Source organism: Simochromis diagramma, unplaced genomic scaffold (assembly GCF_900408965.1).
Source record: "Simochromis diagramma unplaced genomic scaffold, fSimDia1.1 OVJJ01000284.1, whole genome shotgun sequence".
NCBI classification, from domain to species: domain Eukaryota; kingdom Metazoa; phylum Chordata; class Actinopteri; order Cichliformes; family Cichlidae; genus Simochromis; species Simochromis diagramma.
In genome coordinates, this window is record NW_024386871.1 from 770,509 (window position 1) to 781,806 (window position 11,298).

Sequence of the window (11,298 nt, forward strand, 5' to 3'; positions counted from 1 at the left end):
ACTACTTACAGGACGTGTGTGTGTGTGTGTGTGTGTGTGTACTGAAGAGGCTGAGGAGGTGATGAGTGTGCATGAAGAAGTTTTTCCAACTGTATGTGTGAGAAGATGTGAGCAGATGGTTAGACAGACAAAGTGACGGCAAGAGGATTCTTTCAGTGTTATCTTTAAAATCCAAAATTAGCTGCATGTTCATTTTCAGTTAATTTGCCCTGCTTCTTTTTTTAATTTATCATTAAAATCAGCTGTGGGTTTATTGCTTTATTTTGTCCATTTCGGTTTTTTATTGTGTTTAGATGTAAAAATACACTCATCCTAGCACAACTAAGTCTAATCTTAATATATTACAACAAGTAAACATTGTGAAGCTGTCCAAGAAAGGAAAAAAAAAAAAAAGATCGTATTCTCGCCTGCTTTCCGTCTTCATTTTCTCTGCTGACAGCTAATAGCTTTAATCATGTCATCAGTGAATCATGTCTGGAATTGAATAACACAGCGCCTCTGAAAGGAAGATAATTTCTGTTTGTTTTAAGGTGATAATTGCTCAAGTCTTTAGCCTCGGGGGAGCTGCGAAGTGTGCAGCTACTCCACGTAAACACTATAGCAGCAACAGCCACTCTGATGAATGAACTGCAGTGAACTTAGTTAAGACAAGTGCAAAAAAATTCTGTTTATCGTCAGCTGGATGAAATAGGCGAACGCGCACAAAGGAAAACAAGTCTTTTCAAGGTCATGTCTCAAAATAAAATTTAGCATTTCTTTTTAAATATATAATGTATCTATTGAACATGGACTTACAGCCCTAACTGTGTTTTTGTTCTTTTCCAATATAGTAAGCTAGCGGAGCCAGAAAATGTAGGTACTGAGATAAATGCAGAAAGGTAACCAGACTGGTTGTGTTTGGCTGCTCACTTTTCCTTCACCTAGTCCACTTAGAGGAGTCTTTCTTAAGGTTCAAGCTTTAGTTAATTTTTAAGTTTGGTTACTCGATAACAGCACAGGAAGCAACAAAAACACTGTGTGCAGTGGTGTGACTTCAGCATGTGTAACTTGGCATGTTCGTTCACCTAATGATGAACCGATTGTTCTCTATGTTGTCCTCACAGAGGGTCATTCCGCTAAAGCGGGAGTCTTTTAAATAGAAATCAGCTGCACCAAAACAAGGCTTGTGTTTTTTTGTTATGTATGTGTGTTGTTTGTTTGTTTTTAGTTCACTTTAATCACAGAAAATCATATTTTCTCATCCAGCCCTGTCTAGCCACGCTGATAGCATCACATTCCCGTACTGCGAAATCTGATGGATTTTAGTTTATGAAATGCGCACCATTGTATTTTTCCATAAACATGCTGATACTTTTAAAAAAATGCTGCATATACAGACTGTATATAAAAGATCAGCTTGTGCATCTTGGTGTGGTTTTTGGGGTTGGGGGGGGGTTGTTGTTGTTTTTTTAAGCCAGCAAAGTTAATCTGATTGAGAAGTTCAGACTGTTATGATAGCACTTTGTCACTAACAAGTTGGCTGTGCCCTGAAGCACGCCCTTTATGATCAGTGCTCATGATCATTATGCTGAACTGAAGACTTAAAATAAGCAAAGAGATTACAGTCGTTGTAAAAAAAAATGCATTTATTTATTTGGAGAAATAAAATGAAAAGTAGAGTCATTTTCAGGAGCTGAAGTATGAATTGGTAGGTGGGTAGGTGTAGCAGTGCAGTGGGGAAATCATTTGTACTGTAAGCTCCAGTAGATTTGTTTCCAGGCCGTCATCAGCTGACCTGCGCTGTATCTCGCTCTGAGGTTTACTGCTTTTTTGGGGGGGGGATTCAGTCAACTGCATTCTACAATATATAAGTGAATAATACGTGAGCCATAAGCTGTGCTTTGCAGCTCTTATAAAGCTAATATACCACTAGAAGTATACAGTCTAAATCAGCGGTCCCCAACCTTTTTTGCACCACGGACCAGTTTAATGTCAGACAATGTTTTCACGGACCAGCCTTTAAGGTGTCGTGGATAAATACAACAAAATAAAACGATACAACCAAGACACAAATATATTGTAAATATAACAATGAACGCGAATTCACTGTGTAAGTGTGTAACTTTATTAGCAGTGTCCTCCTGAAATGTGCCAATAACATTGAGAGTAACATCCTCCTCGCTGCCCCTTAATGCCGTCTTGGTCGCTATGGTAACTTGTAAATATTTCTTTCAAACTAAGACCCAGGGAAACCGAGTTAACGATGAAAACCCTGAAAACCATAAGTTGCACACCCGAGCCTCAACTCTCGTGGCCCAGTACCAAACGAATCACGGACTGGTCCCAGTCCGTGGCTCGGGGGTTGGGGACCGCTGGTCTAAATAACGTAATTATTAAAGAAGAACAACAACCACTTTTCCCTCTGAGGAAAACAAAAGAATGAGAAAATATGACCTTTTCTTATTTTTGTGTTTTTGTAATTTTCATGATTGTTTAATAACCAGCTGGCTTATATTTAACTTTTTCTTTGTTTTTGTTTTTTTTTCTTTCTTCCTCTAGTTGTGGACCCACATGGCCAGTCCTCTTCTCAGCCCCCAGCACCCTCTCTGGTTCCAACTTCCTCTGACCTGCGGACAGCCCCCCCTCTGCGACGGAGAAAAGAGCGCCCTCAGGTGCTGAACCTCACTGGAGCAGAGATGGCGGGGGTTCTGCGACCCAAACCAGGGCGTCTGGACAGCCCCAGCAACCGCTATGCTGGTGACTGGAGTGGCTGTGGTGAGACGTACTTCCCTTCTGAAATGTTGTTACCTTCCAGCAAAGAAGAGGCAGACTATGACGACGTTCCCTCAGAAGACATCGAGGCAACTGAGGAGGTCCAGGAGAAGCAAGAGGAAGCAAAAGACGGCATACAGCTCAAGGTTGATTGTCCTGTGTCTGATACCGCAGATGAAGAGCAACCTCAGAGAAGGGAGGTGGTAAAGGAGGAGGAAACACGGGAGGCGGTGGAGGAGCAGGAGAAGCTAATAGAAAGTGACAGCTCAAACAGTGGACACCCATTAGAGGAGGAGGAGGAAGAACACAAGGTGTGTAACCACATCCTGCCACCTCGGCTACCTAAAGAGCACACTTACCAGGCCTACATGAAGATCCAGGATATCAGTCCTGTATTGAGCAACAGGGTGAACCTGAGGGACCTGCAAGAGAGCATCGACACTCTGATAGGAAACCTGGAGAGAGAGCTCAACAAAAACAAGCTCAACGTGGGATACTAACTCCTAGACACAGATACGCAGACATATCCACCCGCACCCCCATGAAGCTCGATAAGGTTTGGGACAGAATCTCTTTATCTCTGAAGGTGCTTTGGGATACAGCCATGGAGGTCTTGTGACGTCACCGTGCCAGCATGGTGCACGGTACTGCTGCTGCAAAATCCTAGAAGATGAGATAAGAAATGTAACAGGGCACTTGTGGCGTTTGTACCATATCCACAAACATTCCGCAATATTCTCCTTTTATTTTGTTGGCTGATTAAACTTTATGTTGTGTGGTTTTGTTTTAGTCCAGTTCTGTGTTCCATGTTGTTATTGTTGCTTCTCTTCTTATTAGAAGAACCCAATTACCCCTCAGGGGTTTAAAAGGTGCCTTAATTGTGTGAAGGTGGTACGTCAAGAGGAAAGTCTACCCTGAAATATAACACATCACCTCCGAGGATCTGGGCCTGTGTAGATAACGCTTGAGAATGGGTTTTCAAGAGCCTTTCTTACAAAAAGAAAAGAAAAAAAAGCTATAGTGTATTTCAAATTCAGCAGGTACACATCCATTTTCTGAACTCTGGGGCTCTGTAGCAAAATTTGGCCCAGTCTGAATAGAGAACTTGCAAATTTAGTCACTTTCAGACCTACTTTAAACCTTGTATGGTGGTTAATTTAGTAAAACGAACCAAGATCGTTGGAGGAACGTGTACACTTTGTCTTAGGGTGGATTTCCTTTTTAAGGCAGTAAAGAGCTTTTTCTATTGAGGTATAAAACACTAAATGTTATACAACAACAATGCACTTAATAGGCAGGCAGTAGTGTAGATTATCATCATGCAGTAAAAAGTCTGTTCTGAACTAAGGGGAGAAACTGCTGCCACTTAAACCTCTTCTATGTTCAAAGTCACACCTATGCTTACGGCTAAACATACATTTTGAACAGATTTTGATTTTAAGCAGAATTGGTGTTTCATGTAGTGTTGCAGGTTTGGTAAATTCACCTTCTTGCCCAGGATTAGATGAAAAGATTGATACTACCCTCATGTCTGTAAATGAATATAAGCTAGAGCCAGAAAGCAGTTAGCTGCACTAAGCTAGCATAGCTAAGGTTAGTGTAGCTAAGATAGCTATGTTTTTGAGAAAATAGAGTAGCTTGGTTGTAAAAAAACATGAATAAATTAAAAAAAAAAAAACATCCTAAAATGTTACAGGTCATAATTAACAAAAATATAGTTTAGCAAAGACGCGAACGTGGTATCAACTTTCTCATCTACCTTGATGCAAGAACATAAAGAAGCTTGTTATTTCTAAGTTGGTTATTTCTAAGTTGTTGGGGTTTTTTTGTTAAAGAAAAAAAATGAAATAAAATAGTTAATTTAAAAAAACACATGGTCAAAAACAGTGAAATAAACAATGTGAAGCACATCATGTAGATCAGCAGCGGAAATAAAAATGGCGGGCTCATCCAGTTAGTTCAAAATAGCTAGCTGCTTAAAAAGACAAAGGACGTTTTCAGCAATCCAGGGATTCAGAATGATCAGTATTTAACCTATATGTATATGTATATAATTATATAAATGTATTCGGAATATATTATTTTTACAGCTTATATTTCAATGGCGTATTTAAATACTTCTTATGACCTTCTAGTGTTGCCGTGTAGCAATAGTTGCTTCTTTCCCTTAAAGCTACCTGTACACATCTTAATGTGCTGGACTAATGGTACAACTTTAGCTGTAAAATATATGGTACAATCGTGCTCTTGCAGAAAAAAGTGATATTGTTATTTTTGTGATATTGTGTATATATTTGACATTGTTTTATGTCTCTGGTGGACTAAGGCGTGCTAATGATTTTTTGGCGTTTTTTTTTTTTTTTTTTTTTTAAGGTACTGAACGTTGCATGGTCAAAAGCTTTACTGACATAAGCAAGGCTCTGTCTCATCTGCCTTTGTATATCATATTTATGTGTAAAATAAGATTATTTTGTAACGTATGCGCATTTGTTTGACCCCCGTTCCTTTGTAAGACAGCATTGTCCAAGCTTTTTTCCAAAGGACATAGAGGCAGGCAGTTTATGAAACGCAGAAACTGGTAACAATTTTTTTTTCTTTTAAACTCCAGCAACAACTGTAAAATGCTTTTACTGATTGAAATGGTTTAATTGCACTGTTATTGTTATTAGTATATTTGCTAAATCACTTTTGGTTTAATTTTATTTTAGGAGGATTTCTAGCCTAAAATATACAGATTAAGAATAAGTAAAATAGTCTTCAAAATTGTTTCACTTATACATTGAGTTTGTTGTTTGCCCTCCTGCATGGTGTTTTTGCACAGTCCTGCTGCTGCACGGTGAAGCTGGGCTGCTGCTGAGCGGATCTGTTGAAACTGGGTTTCAGCAGGGTTCCTTTCAAACCATCTGTCTGTGCAGGCAACACACAAAGAACCAGGGCCTCATTTATAGAAGCCATTGTGAAGAATCAGCTAAGGATTTTTTTTTTAATGTAAAGATTGTCCTTTAAATCTGACGTGCATTCTTCCTTACAATGACCCAGTTTCCCTAATAGGATCTCAAATTATTACTCAAAGAGTACACAGAGAGCACACATGCTTTTATGGTTTCAACTCAACAATCAAATAGAATGAAAGTAAACTGGGATGCTAATGGCAGAACTCAAGTCTGTTTCAGAGCTAACATGGAGATGCAAGTGCAGCGACGGAGTCATTATCTGACCTCCTCATTTCCCACCTCCTTCTCCTTCCACACAACAAACAAACAAAAATCATTTCTGTCTGATCCTCTTTGTCCTTTGGAGGAAAAAGTGCCACATTCAAAGCATCACTAAACAAAAACAGAGAAGTGCTTTGTATTGATCCTGAGAAATGTATGGTCATAATAAAGTATGTTATTTTACGTTCACATGTGGCTGCTGTTGTCTTTTCCCTCCCTTTCTTCTTGGTGGCTCAAGACTTTTGCACAGTACTGTAGTTTTTAGTTTTTCAGAATAAAAATAATTTAAGAAACAGAAAAAAATACCATCACAAAAATAAACAATTACCTGTGGTTGGCATTGTCAGTGGCACAGCGAGCATCTTGCCTTTCTCACACACAAACGTGGAATTCATTCATAAAAACCTCACAAAACTTTTTTTTTTTTTTTTGCTTTTTAGTGTAAATACATCTGGTAGTCGAGCATGTGGCCTAGCAATCATGTCACAGTTGTTGAAATAACTTGACACTGTGGCCATAATTCCCAAACTGTTTTAAACACTGCTATTGTTTTATAGAAACCCAACAGGAAAAGCTTAAACTTTAGGAGACATTTTTATGTTTTGCAGATTCACCTCTTTGCTGTGGGATCAGGGTAACCCAGCCTCAGTAGAATACGGATAAATAAGCCGGGGAATTGCCCTTGTTGGCTTGTGGGAATCTCCCAGAAATACTCTGAGCTACAGGGACATTCCCGGGATGCAGCTGCATTTAGCCGTCTAGTAATATTCACTGCTAGTAGACTGCACTTTTACTGCGGCTCCGACACCCGGCATTTCCAGTGACATTCACGAGACGCCTACAAATAGCCTCAAGTTAGAGCGAGCAGTTTACTGAAATAGTTAAATGTCATTTTATTTTGAAATATTTTTCCAAAGCAGCTATAAATTCAAACAGAAAGGCGGAACGTCGCTGACGGGCGGCTCCAGCGTGAGAAGTCTCAGCAGCCGGAGGCCTTTTAGCATCAAATGGTTTTTCAGGCTTCTTTGATGTCACCACTGTAAATATGGTGGGTTTTTTATGGCTGCACTGAACAGGTATGAGAAAGCTTTAGGGTACAGAATGTACACATACTGTACCTGTTTGCACGCCCACATCTTCAGTGTCTGTTCTCACTGGGAGTTTTTGTGCAGATGGAGCCAAATATTTCACTAACAGTCTGAAAATGCAAATACTTTTTTACACACTGAAAATAACAATCCCATCAGCTTCAAGGTTTTTTTGGGTGGGGGTGTTGTGTAGTTCACTCACAAAGCGTAAATGCGAAAGGATCTGCTTTTGTTGAATTCCACATTTTTACTTTACACATCTGGAAAAAAGGTTTTATATTTAGATTCAGGTGCTCGACTCTGATGGCACAAGCGTCTGTTGTAAAAGTACTTTGTCCACATTCAACTTGCTAAGCTGTTCCCTCAGTCCCAATAAAAGCAGGAGTGAAATCCCATATGAAGTCAGAGGTAGACATAATAACAGCGAGCCTGTTTGGATAGTCAGGGTCGCCACTTGATATCAGGCAGTCGGAGTGAACTGAACTGAACTTTTGTTCATTTCTAATTCTGGAGAGAAGAGATACGAGTCTTGCTAGGTAAACATCCTTGACAGCCACCTGCATGTGAAACCAGACCTTTTCTCCTCTCCTCCTCATCTGCTCCCTTAATCTCTGCTGACCTTTGAGTCAACATTGTGGCCACAAGTCAACTAGCCGACCACATAACACACAGTCTTTGTTTCAAATTAGACTTTTTTCAGCGTTAGCTGTGGTTTTTGGCAAGATTGGACCTTTGAAATCATCCACGCAACCTTTTAAAGTTGTTTGTGATCAGCTGTGGGGGCAGGAGGGAGTGGACAATGACCCTTAATGAAAAAGAAAATAACTCCCAGGCCGCTCCGGCAATAAACTAACATCAGGCCTGTCTCAAGGGGGGTTCTTATTTACATACAATATATAAAAAGACATTCATGAAACCATTTTTAGATTCAAAACATGCTCGAGTTTAACCAGGTTTTCTTTTCATGCATTTGTGCTGAAACTTATAAGTGCATTGTCTGAATAATCATTCAGATAACCTTGAAGACACTTTGATCAAATCTAATTTGTTGATGAGTTCTTTAAAAAGCAAACCAATAAAATTTCTGCGTCTGACCTTCTTCTACCTTTGTGGATTGTTTAACTGTTGAAAGGCGCTGCAGTGGGTTTAGGGGGCACTGCCCTTTTGATCATGTTTTTTTCTGCAAAACAACTCCTGCCTTTGGATATTTCTTTCCCAAAGTACATTTCTAAATCACCTTTGAAACCACAAGATCATTAGCTGGACCATTTCCAGCAATTTGTAAAGAAAATAAGTGTATTGATGACTACTAATATACAGACTGGCTGGTTCCATAAAAGATTCAATTCAATTCAATTCAATTCAATTTTATTTATATAGCGCCAAATCACAACAAAAGTCGCCTCAAGGCGCTTCATAGATACAGAGAAAAACCCAACAATCATATGACCCCCTATGAGCAAGCACTTTGGCGACAGTGGGAAGGAAAAACTCCCTTTTAACAGGAAGAAACCTCCGGCAGAACCAGGCTCAGGGAGGGGCGGGGCCATCTGCTGTGACCGGTTGGGGTGAGAGAAGGAAGACAGATGCCTCTGTCTTAGTTAGAATTTTTAGTTAGACTTTGTGCAACTTTTAGACAACTAAAATTATTGAGTGATTATGAATTTCCTACTAGGCCATCCACCACCTGAAATAAAATCAACTCCATTGAAGTAAACTTTCTTCTGATTGGCTGCCACTTGCAAACAGAAGGGTTCAACTGCAGGTTGGTGAGCGTGCTGTGCCTGAGATGACCATATTAAGCACATCGCCTTGCAGATTTGCTAATGCTCATTATTTGAAATGCTGGCCGTGGCTAATTTATGCATCCTTGTAGTTTATGTATAAGATAATAGGTCTACTTTAAGTATCAATTAAGCTATTATTTTGGTTCCCTGTCATTAAAAAGTGCCCTGGCCACATTTTCCCCCTTTTAGCTGAAAACATATGGCTTCTTGTATGAGTTTGGTTCCTCTGTTTTTGTCACTTTAAGATTATATTTGTTTCTCTCCTCTAAACCTGTTAAAGCACTGAAAATGAACACAAATATGGTGTATGGCCTGGTCTTCTGATTCAACCACTGAGCTGCTCTCCACACAAGGATTACCACTGTGTACATGTCATTAGGCACCCTTTACAAAGTCACATGTATGTCCATGCCTTTTACATCTGACTCCTTATAAACATGAGTGAGCTAAAGCTTGGGTAATTGCTGGGAACCTCTATGCAGTGACCCTGGGCACACATTCCATACATGGTGCCCTTCAATAGGAGGACTATTAAACACATTTTACCTCTATGTGTGTGTGTGTGTTTTTTGGAGGTCTTTTGTTCTCCTACAGCCCAGCCCCTGTACTTGGCAGTTCATCTGAGAGACTGAGGGCAGATCTCTTGACGCAGCGCTGACAGATCCGCCTGTTCTGGACCGCGGTTGACGATGAGAGAGAAGACGAGAGGAAAGGAGAGAGAAGATGAAGAGAGAAAGCGAGAGGTGAAAGTGAAGACTGGAGGGAAGGAGAACACAGAGGAAGCGGTGCTTCAGATCCTCCGGGGGCTGGGCCTCACACAACGCAGACCCTTTGCGCTCTCCTCCTTGCCTCTTTGCCTCCTGCACCTCCATAGCTCTGTCACTCAGGACTAGACGATTTCATTTTAATAAGGCTAATCCCTCCTAGAGGTAAGCTGCTCATCACCTCTCTCCCTCCCCACTCCTCCAGGAGAGAGCGGTCTCCTTTGAGAGCGAGGACAGGATGAGAGTTTGCTCTGCTTGACAGATAGAGAGAAAAAATGTGAAAGGTGAGACTGAAAAGAGGCCCTGACAGCAGCTGTGCACGGACTCAGTAAGAAGATTTGGGCCTCACTGGTTTGATAAACTTGCAGGTGGCACACCTTTAATAGTGGTGCATGCTCCGAGCAGCCTTTAACATCACTCTGATATGAAGCACGGCGATAACTTTGATCCATGCAGAGGAAGTGGAGTGATACAGTTGGTATTTTAGTGTACGCTATCACCTTCCTCCTGTCAGCAGAGCACTCTCCAGCTGTCAGCAGTAAAACTTAGTTCCCCTGCTGCTTGAGGTGATCGTCTATAGGGAGGTTATAAGGTCTTTGATGTCTCCTTAATGCTGACCACCTGCCACTATGGCCCCTTGTTGTTGAAATAGTTAGGCATTTTGGGAAAATGCACTTTTTTTTGCCACAGACATTTTTAAATAAGAAGCTACAGTCAGAAGTCCCTACAAATGTCTAACCTGGTTTGGTCCAGAGATAATAAATGTGAATCCATCATCTATAAGAAAAGTAATCATTATATATTTATGGCATGGGTTAAAAAAAAACAGTAGTTCAGCTATAAGGGGCTAACTCTGAGCTTGGTTTATCATTTTGTCCTAAGCTAAGCTAACTAGTTGCATGTTGAGGTTTTGCAGACACGTGACCTCAAATCATGTGACATTAACTTGTCCACCATTTTGGACGTGAGACAATCGTGGCAACAGTCTAGGTCAATGCACAAATACAAGTTCATTTAATTTCTCATCTCACACTTGGCATGAATAGCATTGACATTATTTTACAAATAGCCTAGCTAAAAATCTCCCCAAAACACGTTAGCTTTAGCTCAGGATAGCAAAGTTTCTGCTAGGCTAAGTGCACGTTTGGTTTGCTTTGAGGTCATTAGTAATGACAACATGTCAAAAGAAGACTCAAAGTTTTCAGGCCTTCGGGGTGTTTATTATACATTGACAGACTGACAGTTCATGGAATCATGGAATTGCATCTTAGAGAGGGTTATTGCCAAGACAATGTTAAATGATGGTCTGAAATGACATTTCAGCATGAACAGAAATATTATCAATATTGCCTAACTAAAGTGGCTTTCTTTTAAGTGGTTGAGATGAATGTTTTTGCTGGCAGTCGCAGCAGGTTCAAGAAAAGAGTCAGAATACCCTTTCAGAGGCTTCCACGGCAGAGCATGAGGAGTTCTTCACAAGAGGACTCAAGTAAGGACACATTTAAAGGTCGAAACATTCACCACGACAAAATACAAGCCAAAATTAAACTGCATTTAACAAAATATATTTTAAAAAATGAAGGAATGTGAAAGTAGTTGTTAAAGGATGAGAGGCATTGTAGGTGCCGAAGAGGGCACTAGTCTATCGCAGAACAGTGAGGAGTGGATAACTCAATGACTAATTTTAAAGCAT

The 11,298-nt window shown here is 40.3% G+C and overlaps 1 protein-coding gene across 2 annotated transcripts in view; it reads left to right on the forward strand.

Annotated features, from left to right (window-relative positions):
* Positions 1-6,155, forward strand: part of syde2 (synapse defective 1, Rho GTPase, homolog 2 (C. elegans)) — a 48,554-nt gene extending 42,399 nt beyond the window's left edge. For both annotated transcript variants that reach the window (XM_040031490.1, XM_040031492.1), the window contains exon 8: positions 2,539-6,155. In XM_040031490.1, the coding sequence (XP_039887424.1) occupies positions 2,539-3,251 (713 nt within the window). In that variant the 3' untranslated portion in view covers positions 3,252-6,155. The remainder of the gene's footprint in view (positions 1-2,538) is intronic.
* The last annotated feature ends 5,143 nt before the right edge of the window (positions 6,156-11,298 follow it).